We start from the raw sequence: 16,464 nt of genomic DNA on the forward strand, positions 1-16,464 counted from the left end.
TCACAGCCGCAAGTTGACTATGATATTCAAGTCTGTGTCAATACCATAGTCCTGTAGTGTGTGGTTATCTTGTAGGCTGTGTCCTAAGTAAATCAGGTTTTGCATGCTTTCTGGGTATTAGTAACCATGTTATTTCAAACATATAATTAATAAAGATATAAAAACTTAATAAATTTAATTAATAAATGTGTGTGTGTGTATATATATATATATATATCAATTTTTACAATATATTTTTTTTTCTAAATTATATATCTATTTATCTATATAAATCAATATTACACATACTACATTTAAAAAATATTAAAATATGTTAAAGAAAAAAAATATATATATATATATATATATATAGTTTTAATAAAATTGTAAATAAAGATATTTATATATAGAAATGTGAAATTTATATAAAAATAAACAATCTTATTAAGAATCAATATAGATTTATAAGAAATTATATATGTTGAAATGCCTATATATATTTTGATGCTTCTAATAAAATTGTAAATAAAGATATTTATATATAAAAATGTAAAATTTATGTAAATATAAACAAATTGATTAAGAACCAGTGTAAATTTATAAAAAAATCAAACTGAAATACAAATTTTTAAATTTTGTTCTTTATACTTTTAATAAATTTAAAATTAAAAAAATTTCTATAAATTTATCATAAAAGTAAAAATATGTGTTTAAAATTACCTTTGAAAAATAAATAGATAAAGACAGACCAATACACCTCTTAGCTCTTTAAACAATGGGCAGCAAAATGTGCTTGTGTAGTTTTAATTTAGGTTTCTTGTTTAGTTTTAATTTAGGTTAGTAAGGTGATGTGGAAAAATTTACCACTGACATCTCATTGACTTTAATTTTTAATTAAATGACGTGTCAATGATGGTGGCATTTTATTTTATATTCTGAGATGTGGGTTTGGTATGTGAGCACTCTCATGATTTAATGTCATACATACAACAAATTTAGTCTTCATTTTTTAATTTTGTAATACTGATAATGCGATGTAAGTGTGAACACAATGGTTAACAACGTGCACAATATACAGGGTTGAATCTAGAAATCTACAATTTATTTAACGTTACGTATGCCTGATGATTTCAATTTATTAAGTTATTAAGATAATGATTCTTTAACATAGGTTAATATTTTTTAAAATTTAATATGGATATGTTTGAATTGTAAATTTGAATTATATAATTGAAAGTGTTTGATTATTTTAGGTTTTTGGTTTTTGGGTTTATCTGCATTTTGAAGAAATTGAAGTGTTATGTATTATTTTATTTTATTTTGGCAAAAATTTAGCATAATTTTTTTGGTTAGATGTTGGTTTAAATTTGTTTAGAATACAAAATGAATTTAGTATTTTGTAAAACTTTTAAATATTATGGTGTAAAATTTAAGGATTAAATTAAATTTATGATTCTAATAAATTTTTATATAAATATTAACATATTTGACTAGAAAATATGTCCAAAAAATTTGATAAAAAATTAAGATTTAGTAAAACATTCTTTAAAATAACGAAAGACCAAAAGAAATTATAATAAACATTTTCATTTTATATATTAAATTACATGTAAATTAAATTACATGTAAATACCTGATACACCAGTGGATCCTGTAATGTTTTATAACATTTTTCATATGTTTTATCAAAAATAAAATGTGTAATCAATGTGTTCTTAAATTGTTTTTATGATATAAAAATCCATTTATGCTTCTTCTCACTGGTGGATTTGACCATTTTGGATTACAAAGTGTTCAAATTTGGCTTTGGTACCTTTTCTTACCTTGTTTTTATGATATAAAAATCCATTTATACTTCTTCTCACTGGTGGACTTGACCATTCTGGATCACAAAGTGTTCAAATTGGCTTTGGTACCTTTTCTTACTATCGGTTTTTTTTGAGTAATTCCTTTGCATCAAGTAAAGGATTGTCCATTTATGTTTGGTTGTTGATTGTTGATTGTGGCTTTTAGCCCTTGATTGGGACACTCAGAATTAAGCAATATTCATGGAGTTGGAGTTGACAATATTAGTGGAGGTGGAGCTGACAACACTCCTTCTCATTAGCCTGTAACAGATTTTTGACCGGGTCATTTCCGGCATCTCCAAGAAAGGGGTGATCCACAATATATTCCAGCCTGGTATCATTTTCCCAGTGAAACTTATCTCCAAGAAAGGGGTGACCCACAATATATTTCAGCCTGGTATCATTTTCCCAGTGAAAGTTGTCCTGCAAGCATTGTTGTTCAAGCCACCTGTATATTGCATCTTTCATGATCTAGCACCAAGCCCAGACTTGGCTAGGCCATCATCATGTACAGGCTTCACATATCATCTCCACTTTGCCTTCTGTGCACTTTTCTGAGCATGGGGTGTTTCAGATTGTTTCAGCAAGCTCAAACAGCAGCTGTCACAGAGCCAAATGAAGGTAAAACAGAGTATATTTCCAAAAAAAAGACCACAGGTTGCACTTTATTCTCATGTCTTCTGTTTTTATCAATATTTCATTTGTTGATCAATTCATTTCCTTTTCCTGGTGACAGTTATTGCATTAAAGTCACTTGCTCAGAAGTGGAGCACTGGTACAGATTCCAATACATGGAAGACTCCATGGAATCTTACTGGAGATCCATGCACTGGACGAGCCATTGATAGTACGCCCATTTCAGATAATTCTATGAATCCTGCGTTCAAGTGTGATTGCACCTTCAACAGCAATTCCACTTGCCATGTTGTGCAAATGTAAAACTTCTTGTAAATCTACCATTTTGATTTCTTTTTAGGTCTGCTCAAGTTAGATTCAATGCACTGTTACACTTCCAGTGAACATGAAGTTGTGTTTATTGATTTTTAGATCTCAGCCCAAAGTGGTCTCTTTTCAAATTATAATTGCAAGACCCAAGTATCCTAATCCATTAGCTGCTCTCTTGCTTGCAGGAAAGCCTATGCAATTGACATAACAGGAGAAATTCCTGCAGAATTAGCTAACCTGACTTACCTCTGGGATCTGTAAGACTCTTTCTTATTTTTCAGTAAAATTGAATGTTGTCTTGTCTAATGGCTGCAGGGAATTGTCTTTATTTTCAAGTACAAACTTGTTCAAAATAACTAACATATCATGGTTGTGGTTTCCAACCTCATTGATTAGTAACAAAATTTTACAGACACATAATATTATGTTTTTACACATCATGGTTATGGTTGCCAACATCATTGACTAGAAACAAAATTTTACAGATACATTATATTATGTTCTTAAATATCATGTTTGGTTCTCAACATCATTGACTGATACAGACACATTAGATAATAATAATAAGAGTAGTTTAAGGAGGACACAATTTTGCTCTGAAAATAGTGGAAATTCTGGTATGATTTTGCCAAAAATCTGGCGGAATTGTTGGGATATCTGGGTTATAGCTGTCAAGTTTCAGAACTTTGAGTGTCCTTGGGGTTTTTGATGGTGCTGAATCCATTTCCACCATCAAAAAAAAGATTCAAACACACCTATGGTCAGATTTTATGAAAACAAATAGCCAGATTCCAACAAAAATGACTTTCGGAACGAAATTGTGACCTCGGTAAACAACGCCATTATATTATGTTCTGATATATCATGGTTGTGGTTCCCAACGTCATTGACCTATGAGAAAAATTTACAGACACATTATATTATGTTCTTACATGTTGAACTGAACATAGTAAAATTGCATATGGTACATTCTATGCCACTTGAAAATAACCCATAAGGTTTACTTATTCTGTCTAATTGCATATTGTACATTCTATACCACTTGAACATAACCCATAAGGTTTACTTATTCTGTCCAGATAAAGTGAGATCTTGATAGACCTATCTGTGGAATTTTCATGGCAGGAACTTGGCACAAAATTATTTAACGGGACCAATACCTGCCTTCTTGGGTAGCCTCACAAACATGCAGTACTTGTGAGGTTTTTCCCCTTTTGTTCTATGTTTTAAAGTTTACCAATTGATTCTGTAATTCTTTGGATGAAAATGGATGTCATATAAAGGCATTAAGCATATTCATTGATGCAGGTCCGTTGGAACAAATAATTTATCTGGCCCTGTCCCAAAGGAGCTTGGAAATCTGGTTAACTTGGTCTCATTGTAAGATTCCTTTCTTTCTGTATATAATTTAACTTGTGATTTCTTCTTAAGTGTATGGAAGAATAGAAAATTTACAACTACAAGCTTGACATTCTGAACATGAACATGTAATAAATCTAAGACTGCATGGCTTTTATAACATATCAGTGTTTTTTTTCATTTCTTTGTACTGGAGGATACCTTCAATTATTGAACTTGTCCCTCACCCTAGCTGTAGAGCACTTCTTTCTGTCTACTCAATTCTTAAAAACAACACACAGTACTTCAGCCTTTAGATCAAAGGGAATGCCAAATAGAAAAAGGAAAAAAGACAAACTGGTCTCTCATTTCTTATGCTTAAATCCAACTTCTAGCTCAACTGGGATACCAAACAGAAAGGAACCCCAAAAAAACCAGACTCATGTTTCCATGATTATTCAATGGAGTAATAAAATGAAGAAAACAGCAATTGTTTCTTACTTTTAGTTTTTTTTTTCATTTCAGGAGCATTTCCTCAAACAGTCTGAATGGCACACTTCCAAAAGAGCTTGGGAACCTGACATCATTGCAAAAACTGTAAGTTGCATGCATAGCAATTTAGAACTGTTTCTTTTGCCACAAACTTATAATATGAAAGATAAACTTATTTATCGTTTGATATTTTTATGTCTGTCGTTTTGCATATAAGGTTGGGGTTGTGACCTTTTCTAAGGACGTGAATATTACTGCAAATAGAATCTGCTAATAAAAAATTGCTTTATAAAATTTACTTACATAGAGTAATTTAATAATCGTTTAATAATATTTTAAAGAAGTGTATTATTATTGTGGATCAGCCTAAAGCAGAGAGAAGTCTATTATTATTGTGGATTAGCATAAAGGTGGGTTAGTCAATTAGGTACCTAGTCAATTATTTTATTAATAAGAGTCCTGCCTTCTTCGCTATATTTACTGGTTTATATTTATTTTAATTTTTGATTTATCATGCACTAAGTAATAAAGTCTTTAAAAGTGTAAATATTTTTCTAATTTTTTAATATGCCATGTGTCAACGAGAAACATATCATTAAAATGTTTTAAGGGTCATGTGTTAAGAGGGATCAAATCTCTAGAGATGCAAACTCTTTCTCAAATTTTAATCTCTTTCTGTGCATGATAGATACACAATTTAAGATGGATATATCTTTGTTCTTAATATGTCACTCTGTATTGAGCACCGAAGGATTACAAGTCTCACTTATTTCAACCATAAAAATAAATAAACAAATAATAAAAAATAAAATTTCCCTTAGTCTAAATAGCCATTTTTTGGGCATATTTTCAAGTCAATATTTGAATTGCAAATTTAAGTAGTATAGTCTGCATAATCCAAGTGTCCTAGGGGCTTTTTAGGGCTGTGAATTCATTTATTCATTCAAAAACACAATTTAAACAAAAAAAATCACAATCTTTTCAAAAATTATATAGCAACCAAAACTTGGAGTGGATTCCTATAGAAAAATGCCAAAAGATAGAATAGTTAGATTGCACCATTTTTTTTACTTTCAATTGTTAGATATATCATGGGCATGTATATCATGTATAAGAAGAAGTTAATCCAAGAGGTTTCTCAAAATTGCTTCAAACTCTAGCCAAAACCCCCACCTTCGGCTCAAGCAAAGATGGCACAAGGATGTCCAATCTTGGCTTGGCCTTTGGGGGATAAAGGAGGAGATCATCTTGCATAATAAGGATAATATTAAAAATATTATTACTTTCAAATTTAAGGAGAAGTTGCGAGGAGATAAAGGTTAGAGGGAAAAAGGAAACTAAGATATCATCACGGGGACTTCACTTAGTGAGCAATACCATACCACGTGCATTCATATCTGGGGATATATATTGAGGAAAAAAAGACATAATATATTAGGGGATATATAAGGGGTAAAGGGTTTTTATATTTACAGGTATAAAAAATAGAGCTCAAAGTTATGAAAAAATATAAAGGGGTATAAAAAATGTTAATGAAAAAATTGGTACCTACAATATCTAGAGAAAGTAGGGGCTTTTTAAATTGGGAAGGTGTATTGGGATCATATTGGTAGGGAGTTAAATAATGTGATTTTTAGAGGTATTTTCGGATATGTAATCAAATTAAGGGTATTGTTTAGTATGACATGAACGCACGTGATATGCCATAGGTTCGTTGAGTGAGGCCCCCATAAGCAAGTGATCAACCCAATCTTGAAAACTAGAATTATTTATTTGTCTTGACTAGTGTTAACAATAAAATCAGCATTGCTAAGATAAGAACAAATTCTTATGAGTTTCATAGTGAAATCAGGTATTGATCTATTCCCAAAAAACCATGGGAAGAAAGAGTCAGTCACCTGTGTGATACCAAGAGTGTTGAAGATGAAAAGCATTTTCTCTTAGATTGCCCAGATTATAGTCAAATATGTTCTAGTTTTAAAAATATTTGTCACACTATCAACCTTCTTGACCTATTAAGGTAGAAAAACTATGGTGATCCAGAATGCTTCTCTCACTTCTCTTCAAGCATAGAAATAATATGTTAAATAATTTCAATTAATGTTTTACCTTGTTAAGCATAGAAATAATATGTTAAATAATTTCAATTAATGTTTTATCTTGTTAAGGTCTAGTAGACCATAGTTGCTAGGCTCATGAGCTTGAGTGCCCACAAGCAACACGATCTAGACGAGATGAGTTGCGTGGTGAAAGCGGTGTCACACAATTTGTAACAATATTTGCGATGTTTTGGGTGTTGCAGCATGAGGGGACGAAGAGCACCTAAAATTTGGCACTCATGAGTGAAAACACGCTCTCTCAAGGTGAGAGAGGTGGCACAGGAGGCACCCAAGTTAGCCCAAGGCGCGCCCCTACAGTGGAACCTGAGTTGGCCCAACCACACCTAAGTGACCCCATAGCACCTAAGTTGGAACGAGGCACCCACCCAAACAAGGCGCCTGACATGGAAAGAGTGTGCCCAATGCACCTAAGTGGAACGAACACGCCCATGTGAAATGACATGCCTAGGAGGAACAAGCATGCCTAGGTAGAATGAGGGCGCCCTGTAAAATTTGGCCCAACCTCAAAATTTGGGGTTTCTTACACAATGAGGCGGAATGATGCGTCGGCCCGAACAAACAGCACGAGCTCCCGATTAGCACGATGGTGCCATATAAAAAAGTGATGAATGAGTGGAGAAGGAACTTGGCACAAAAGGCACATAAGGAAAGCAAGGCACAAAGAGAAGACAAGTCATGGAGTAGAAATGCAGGTGTCTAGAGACAAACCGAGAGTTGGAGAGATCTCGATTTACCCACTATAGAGGTGAGCCGAGCCAACTGAAGGTTGTGAATCGGGCAAGTATAGTCTTGGAAGGAACAAATTGAGTCGAACGACCAAAGGAATGACTGGACTGCGTGAGTGAATGACTTGAGAATGGAGACGTGTTTTAGTTGGGGTTTTGCTATGAGATTTGGTTGGATCAACCAAGGGCTTGGATTTTGCGGTATGTAAATTGTGATTAGGCCTTGGAACAAATATGTTACAAAGATTCAAGACTTTTTCTATAAAAAGAAGTTTCGCACATGTATTGTAACTTGTTTTATATGATGCGAGGTGTCATATTGTGACATTATTGCGACATTTGTGATGAATGTTGATGTGAATGTTATTTGGGAATAATATTTGTGTTTTATGATTAAATGTTAATTTCGCTAACATAATAAATCTCACACACTAGGAAGTATAAGTGCTAGAGGCATAGTTTAGAAGTAGTAGTCGTAAGTTGGTCACAACCATTGTGATCAATCTTGTCGGTGCTACACATTCAAAGGACTCAACACACCTTAGCTATAGTGTATGTTCTAGGGGTGTGGTAACTGGTATTAAAGCCAAGTTTACCACCTTCCCTTGAAGTTGGTATCAGAGATAAGTTTACCACCTTCCCCCAAAGCTGGTATTAGAGTAGAAGTTTGTGAAGATGAAAGTGAAACTCTTCACCGTCGAGAGTTAGTATTGGAGTTGTTTGTTGATAATTTGGTATAGTGTTCCTGAAGTGACAATTGATTTGAGGACAACTTGAATCAATGGAGGGCGAGAGTTGTGGTGCTTGCTTAGTTGATTTAATTCATGAGGTGCTTGAGAAAGTTTAGACTGATGGAAGAAGAATGAATTGGTTGGAGATGAAAGTTGTTGAACTTGTATCATTGGTCCATGAGCAATCAAAGACGATTGCTTTGTTGAAGAAAGCAGTTGAACAAGATTTGTTTGGAGCTTCAATGAAAGTGAAATAAAAGGAACTAGAAATGTACGATGGTACTATATGTGTAAAAGTGATTGGAAATTTATGTTGGGATGTGGAGCGATATCTTGGACAACTGGGTGCATGCCTAGAGGAGGACAAGGTGAGAGGCATTGCTACATATTTGATAGGGAATGCAAATTTGTGGTGGAGGAATATGGCATAAGAGATTATTGTTGGTCACATCCAGGATGACATCACTACATGGACAAAGATGAAAGTTTCCTTTTTTGTGAAATCAAGTTCTAAAAACGTCTTCAATATTTTCCCCTTTGCAAAGGTTATGTATCCTAATAGTCCTTTCCACCTCTTTTCATAACTCCTTGGCATATGGATATTCCAAGATTATATGATATATCATTTCTTCTACAAGTTGGTATTGACAACACCATGTTGGCCCAATGAATTTTCTTTTCTAAAGGACCTGCAAAATGAGGGCTTTATTGTGTAAAATTATCCAGATGAAGATAATGTTTTTTATAGGGAATTTCAATCTCCAAATAGTTTTTCACCACTAGTTTCCTTCCTCTACTAACACATTGTATCCTATTTTGGGAACTGTTGACATGGCTAATGTGCACTATGCCAACAAGGGGAGCTAACCTGATCGCAAGCCCCAATTAGACCTGCTTTCGCTTGGAATGGCTAGCTCCGACGGGTTTTAAGGGACCCTGTAAACTGTTTGAACATGTCGAAAGATTGCTTCCCGGAGGAAGACTTCAATTAAATCAACAAAATAAAACAGCTAACCTCTATGCATTAAATGTTAGGAAAATAGCTCACAAAAAGATAAAAAGATAGATCAACGCCTTAGAATTTAGCCTCTTTGAGGGGGCAACCTCCTTTACATTACACAAATGAACAATTCTTCGATGATACAAATGACAAAGCCTCCTTTATATATATAGGAGTCTAAGGGGTCACAATATAGCCAAGCCGACCTAACAATAATAATATAAAGGCACAAAAATAACAATAGTGGGATTCTATGGGGCACAATAATAACAATATGGGGACAATAGGGGCATAACAATAACAATAAGGGATACAATGACAATAGTAATGGGGGAATCACTAGTATTATAGGGACCTAACATTAAATCCTATCTATACCACTTCTAACTACTCTAATCTAGTCTTAGCTATCCTATTCTATCCTGCATAAGCATAATACAGAGGTTTAAACATCATATATATGTTCGGCAGGAGCATGATAAAGAAGATTAAACATCATGTATAGATTCAAGTCCAATAGAATCAATCACTAAATTCACAGCTAGACAAGACTGTATTAAAGCCAAATTGCAATCCAATCACATATAGGAATCCACATTCTTTTATGGAATTAAACTTGCAACTGATGTTTAACTTAGTTTCAAATCAGAGACCATTCACAAGTTAACCATGAAACTGAATCACATTCAATTTAACAAGACTAATAGTGAACTGTAAGTCATCAATATGCATAAATACAAATCACATTTACATTCATGCCAGCAACAACACTCTGATCCAAAACATATAAAAGAACAATCAAATAAGTCTAAAACTAAAGGCTCCTTCTTCCCCCAAAACAATCCTCCTTATTCACAATAAAGCAAAACTGTTATTCTCGAAAATGAAAACCCCTTTCTCTTCTTCGGTGGTAATACTTATGCAAACACCCCCTAACTCTAGGTCTACCATGCCTCTTCATCTTCCCATTGTTTCCGATATGTAAATCGAGTACACAGAGATAGGATCGTCAGCGTGACTACTGACACGTAGAAAGCATAACGGCCGGATCGATTCATTTCCTGAGGAAGTGAACAGATGTTGGTAAAAGGGTGACTATATGTTTCCTTCCCATAATGAAGACTGGGACAACCTTGCTTTCGGAATGTACAGGCCATGCGTGGGATCCCGACCTGGAACGCTTGAGGTTGGACCTTCAAACACAACGCTTCTGTGTATATGGATTTTCGAATCCACTCCTGCATCCTTCACTTCTCACCTGCAAGGATAGCTATCATTAGCTTCATGATTGCAAACAATATAACAGAAATATTCACACAGAACATAACGCTTCCTTCATTAACTTTTATAAAACTACAGGAGCAAGGGCGAAAAGGATGAACACATAAAACACAGGCAACACATAATCTCCCGCTCAATCCATAGGCTTGACATGGTTTTCGAGGGCTTCCTTTAATCGCAATTGGGTATTGGCCCCTCTGCGGGTCACAGGACCCATGCCTTCAACCGCCCCAATGTGTGATTACACTATCGGGTCTCCACGGGCCCGCCTTCTGCACTAAGACCCCGTTCCTTTGTTAAATCGCGAATCTTGAAAAAAATGGGAAAAACACAGAAAATTTCACCCCAATCACTTAGGCCGGACCTCAAACTTTATATAATGGGGCATATAATTGTCGCCGGGTCTGGCTCTCACCTCTCTGCTAACTGCATGACCCCCAGGCTCCGTCGAAATGCGATATGTGATGGGGCTTCCAGACCCAATATATATATATATATAGATATATATATCGTGGTTGATAAAACCATCGGGTCCAGCAGATGGAAGCGCTATATATGTACATGAGCTTTGGGACAAGGCCTATAGTGATAAGTGATTAACACCGGACCCGACATATATATATGATATGCTTAATAGGGTCGACGGGTCAGGTAGATAGAGGCGCACCGTATATATAAACTTTGGGACAAGGCCGATAGCGATGCGCGATATAGCTTCGGACCCGAAAATATATGCATTGTGGTTCATAACATCGTCGGGTCCAGTGCCTTATGGCATGCATTATATGCCATATTGAACGTGATAAGCGAAAGAGGGAGGATATATGTATTTGCGAAGGGTTTCCTTTGTAAAGGGATTATAACGGGACAATGATGCGACGAAGGGTTTTGGAAGCTAAACAAAACTCGATGAGCATATGAATGAAGGGCTTAACAAGGTTATATGTGAGGGATTTGTTAAGGGGCTTTCGCCATTTGTGAATGGAATATTTGGCTCTTCATAGAGTTAAAATCACTGGGATGAAAAGATCATTCAGAGAGATGATAGATCGACTTATAGGGGACCCATTCAAAATTTGCTATCAGAGCATGTTTTAGTAGGGTGGTAGTTGTGGCCACGACAAATGGCGAACCACTAGGCGAACCAGTTATCTCTATTTCCAAATAACCTTTAGATCAATAAAACATCAGGATGTTAAGATAAACTTGAAATGCAAACTATATAGATGGACAAGCATGGGTTCCACTTAAACATTAACTCCTTCAAGAGGGATAGAGACAAATAGCTTCTATTTATTGATATGATTTTGAGATGCATTCTCCAAAGGCAGTATTATGGGGTTTATTGACCTTCCTTTACCTGTTTCCCACTTTCAAAAATCCCTTTGGGGCCGTCACTGGTCTGTCCATACCTGTTTAGGTGTGTACCTCAGCTCTTTATTGCTCATCAAGCTTGATGTAGACATGTTTATCTTGCACTTTATATGAGAATTTTAGTGCTATATTTTCATTGGTTGAATGGGGCGCAGTCATGGATCATGCCATATTTTTAAATCGCTTAAGCAAGGTTGGGCTTGCTGTGTCAACCGGTACTTTGAGCCCAACAACAGTCCTTACTCTAACCGGCTTCCCAAACAACCTGTCCTTCCAGATTGGCACAAGGACTTGACATTTCATTTCTTTTTAGATAATTCCTTCCAGTTTCAGGCACAAGGACTAGAGCACAATTAGATTTTCCACAGGGTATGAGACAGTGAGCTTAGCCCATGAAAGGAGGTTTACTTGTGAGTAACAAGTATTGGACCATTTAGTGTGGTGGATGGGACCAATGGAGAATGACTGTAAACCTTACAAGCAAGTATAGGCTAGGTCTAAGTGGGATTTATTTAAATGCAATGTTCCTCCATGCCAGTCCAGCTGTAGTTACACATTTTTTTGTTTTATAAATATGCCCCTACATGCTTCATATATCCAAGTTATCAACAGATCTCACATAGTTCCCAACAAATGCCCATGAGGGGTTTCGGTTTGCATTCCACTGTTGATTCTCAAGTGCTCAAAGGCTGATAGAAAGTTTGTTTGATTTGAGGGGAAATGATGGATTCAGGAACAACAGAATCATCAGCAAGTTAATGAGGAAGGGAAAGGTCGAGAGTAGTGAATGAGGGAAGATCTGAAAGGTAGAACGAGACTGGAGGACTACAATCAGCTGGCTGAAAAGGAATGTAATTCAAAACAGCAGGAAAATAGACTTGGCAGAAAACAAAAGAAAGGATAGAAATACAACTAAACTAACAACAAAATGAAATGAACTCTAACCTACTCAGGAGGCAACCACCAATGCGGTGGCTACTGGAAGTATCTCTTCAGATGCTGGCCATTAACAGGGAGCTTTTCAGTCTCTCCCTATAACGTTTTCAACCTGTAAGTCCCTTGACCAATTTTTTCAACAACTTGGAATGGGCCCAGCCATAGGTGTTGGAATTTTGTGTGTTTACCCTTTGGCTCACTCAGCTTGTCCCATTTCAGGACTAGCTCCCCTACTTGGAAATCTTTATCTCCCGCCAGATGATGATCAAACCATTTTTTTACAATCATTTGGTGATTTTTGAATTTAATTCTGGCTCTATCCCTTAATTCCTCCAGCTTCATCAGTTGGTCAATCCTTTCTTGAAGCAGGGCTGAAGGGGTTCCTCTTGAAGCTTGGGAGAGCTATAAGGAGGGAAGGGCAACGTTTGGGGGCAAGATGGCTTCCTGTCCATAGACGAGGAAGTATGGGGAGTTTCCTAAGGCCACTTTAGGGGTGACCCTATCAGCCCAAAGGGCATTTGTCAAGGCATTGTGCTAGTTCCTCTAGTTATCAGCGACTGACTTGCGGATTATGCAGATAAGGTTTTTATTGGAAGACTCTGCAACTCCATTTCCCTGGGGGTAATAGTTTTTTGCATACTTTATGTGGATTGACTTATTAATGGCAAACTCAATCAGTATCAGAGATGAAAAGTAAGAAGCGTTATCAAAAATGAGAGCGTCAGGGATGCCATACCTATTGATAATGAATTTCTCAATGAATGATATTACCTCATCTTCGTTCACCTTCCGGAGCGGGATGGCTTCGGTCCATCTGGTGAAGTAATCAGTCGTTGTGAGTATATACTTGTGTTGTTGTGATGAGTTTGGAGTGATCTTGCCTATGACATCTAGGCCCCATTGCTGGAACAGTCAATAAATCATAACAGGCCTGAGGGGAACAATGGGCTTTCTTTCTCGTCCTACGGTGGTTTGGCACGCCTTGCATTTGCAAGCATAGGCATGCGAGTCTCTGAACACTGTGGGCCAATAATATCCAGCTCTCAATATTTTATGAGCAGTGGTCTCTCCGCCATAGTGACCACCTGCTGGGCCATCGTGCATTTCTTTCAATACATGGTTGGCATCATCTTTCTCCAAACACCGCAGCTAGATTCCATCATGATTTTTTCTGTATAAGACGTTGTTGGCCAAATGATACAGATTAGACTTCAATCTGAGTGCTCTCCTCTGTGATGCATCCAGGTGTTCAGGACATGATCCCCGCACTAGATAGAAGCGTATGTCATAGTACCACGACTCAGGGTCCAAAAGGGCTTCTGATGCTTCTCGCTCATACATCAGCGCTTCATTACTCCATAAGGGCTCTTCCCTGAGCTCCATTTGTGCATATTGCATGCTCGGCGTTCCTGATTCTTTGGATGCCTCCTTTTGGTCCACTAAGGCTTCTGCCGCTAGCCTGCAAAGTCCCTGCCCTCGAACTATCTGTGTTGGCTTTATCTCCAAGTCAAACTCTTGAAGGGCGGTTATCCAGTTCCCTCTTCATTCACCCATTTATTTCTGCATGAAGAGGGCTCTTACAGCAGGATGGGGCACGATGAATTTGGTCTTGGCCTTTAGTAAATAAGGGCAGAAATGTTTAACGGCCTTGAAAACTGCATAGCCCTGTTTCTCCACATCTGGGTAATTCAGTTCCGCTCCTTGGAGATTTGAACTCATGTAGGAAATGGGGACTTCATTGCCATCATCATTTTTTTGAGTGAGAATTGCAACATATGAAAGGTCGGAAGCAAAGGTGTATAAGAAGAATCCTTTGCCGAAATCAGGGCTGACCAGTGCAGGAGCTTCAGCAATGGCTTCCTTGATTTGCCGAAATGCTTCCTTGGCTTCATCGCTCCATTTATACACAACATTTTTCTTCATCATCAACTGCAAGGGGCATACTATTTCTACGAAGCCTGAGACGAATTTTCTAACGAAATTAATCCTCCCGAAGAAAGATTGCATGGTTTTTTTATTGGTAGGGGGCTGTATTCTCATGATGGTTTGTATTCTTTCAGGATCAATCACAATCCCGTCTTTAGAAAGGATATGACCCAATAGTTTCCCCTCTGTGACTGCAAAGATGCTCTTCTTGGGATTCAAAGAAATTCCATACCTTCGGCATCTTTTGAAAATCTGCCTCAGGTGATAAATATGATCCCTTTTGCGATATGAATACACAGTGATGTCATCCATGTACACCACTATTGATCTATACATCAACCCTCGGAAAGTTATGTCCATAGCTCTCTGGAATGTGGCACCCACATTAATGAGCCCAAAAGGCATTTTACGATATGCGTAGGTGCCCCATTTGGTGTTGAAGGTTGTCTTGAGCTGATCTCCATGAGATACCAGTACTTGATTATATCCTGAGAACCCATCTAATAGGGACAACATTTCAGACCCAGAGACGCACTGAAGGATGTGTTCCATAGAAGGGATAGGATAGTTATCCTTTTGAGAGGCTTTGTTCAGGTTTCTGAAGTCAATACACAGCCTGATGTCTCCATTTTTCTTTCTCACTGGCACGAGATTGGCTACCCAGCGGGTGTGTCTGACCGGGAAGATGATTTTAGCATCCAGCATCTTGTTCAGTTCTTTCTTCCCCAATGGTTCGAAGCTTGGATGCATCTTACATATGTCTTTGAAGTCACAGAGGGGAAACTATATGTCTTCATATGTCCATGCAAAGACATCCTTATAGTCTTTGAATAGCTTGATGAACACAACCTTTTCTTGAGGAGAGCACCCAAGGCCCAGATTGACATTTTTTGGGTCTTCTTTGGTCCCAAGGTTGACCATTTCATACTTCATGGACGAACTGTGTGTTTTACAGTTAGTCGGTTTCTTGAATTTATCATGCAAGTCATACAAGTGTTCCATCTTAACAACTGATTTTGGCATCACATTGGGCTGATCCTTTTCCTCATCTTCCCTCTCATTCATAAGCTTGTCATGCTCCTTTTCATCAATGATTGTATTCTTGAATGTCTTCTCGCAGTGAAAGAACTCAAGGATTTTCTCATCATCTTCGAACACCTACCAATTCGAGATGTTATCAGGCACGGATGGTCTGAAAATCAATTCAACCGAACATTTATTTTTCTTCAATCTAAAATCAGGAAAAAGTTTAGCAGCCATATTAGCCATCAGATCAGCATCTTGGTTTTGGCCTCGAGGTATGTATGTAATATTAAAGGAATCAAAATTGTCAATTAAGTCCCATACCTCATGCTGGTACCTTACCAGGTGTGGAGAATTGCGATGTATCCTTTTCCTTACTTGATCTATGATTATCTATGAGTCACACAAAACTTTAAGATTTTTCACATTCATACCAATGGCTTTCTTCAGGCCTTGCAACAGGCCTTCATATTCTGCTGTGTTGTTGGTGCATGCGAACTCCAACCGGCTGGCCATTAGATGTTGGTTCCCTTGCGGGTCAATGAGAATACTTCCAGCACCTACACCTTCAAGGCAGTTAGAGCCATAAAAATAAGGTGTCTAGAATATAGCATCTAATGTTACATCAATTGAACTACTATCTAAGAAATTAGTCCTATATAATATAGGATAGCTCATCAGTTGGATTATGGGAGGGAATTTCCAACTGTGTGTGTGTCAAAGTTTCTTCAACAGTTTCGGCATGAA

The 16,464-nt window shown here is 36.9% G+C and overlaps 1 protein-coding gene across 1 annotated transcript in view; it reads left to right on the top strand.

Annotated features, from left to right (window-relative positions):
- Positions 1 to 1,939: 1,939 nt before the first annotated feature.
- Positions 1,940 to 16,464, top strand: part of LOC149227619 (putative LRR receptor-like serine/threonine-protein kinase At1g56140) — a 238,337-nt gene continuing 223,812 nt past the window's right edge. The window contains 6 exon segments of the mRNA XM_089380553.1: positions 1,940 to 2,447; positions 2,563 to 2,761; positions 2,957 to 3,028; positions 3,897 to 3,968; positions 4,080 to 4,151; positions 4,635 to 4,706. Of these exon segments, the coding sequence (XP_089236679.1) occupies positions 2,333 to 2,447; positions 2,563 to 2,761; positions 2,957 to 3,028; positions 3,897 to 3,968; positions 4,080 to 4,151; positions 4,635 to 4,706 (602 nt within the window). The 5' untranslated portion in view covers positions 1,940 to 2,332.

The sequence above is a fragment of the Pinus tabuliformis genome, chromosome J, assembly GCF_031772625.1.
Source record: "Pinus tabuliformis cultivar Carrire ecotype Pingquan chromosome J, CPIR1, whole genome shotgun sequence".
Taxonomy (NCBI): domain Eukaryota; kingdom Viridiplantae; phylum Streptophyta; class Pinopsida; order Pinales; family Pinaceae; genus Pinus; species Pinus tabuliformis.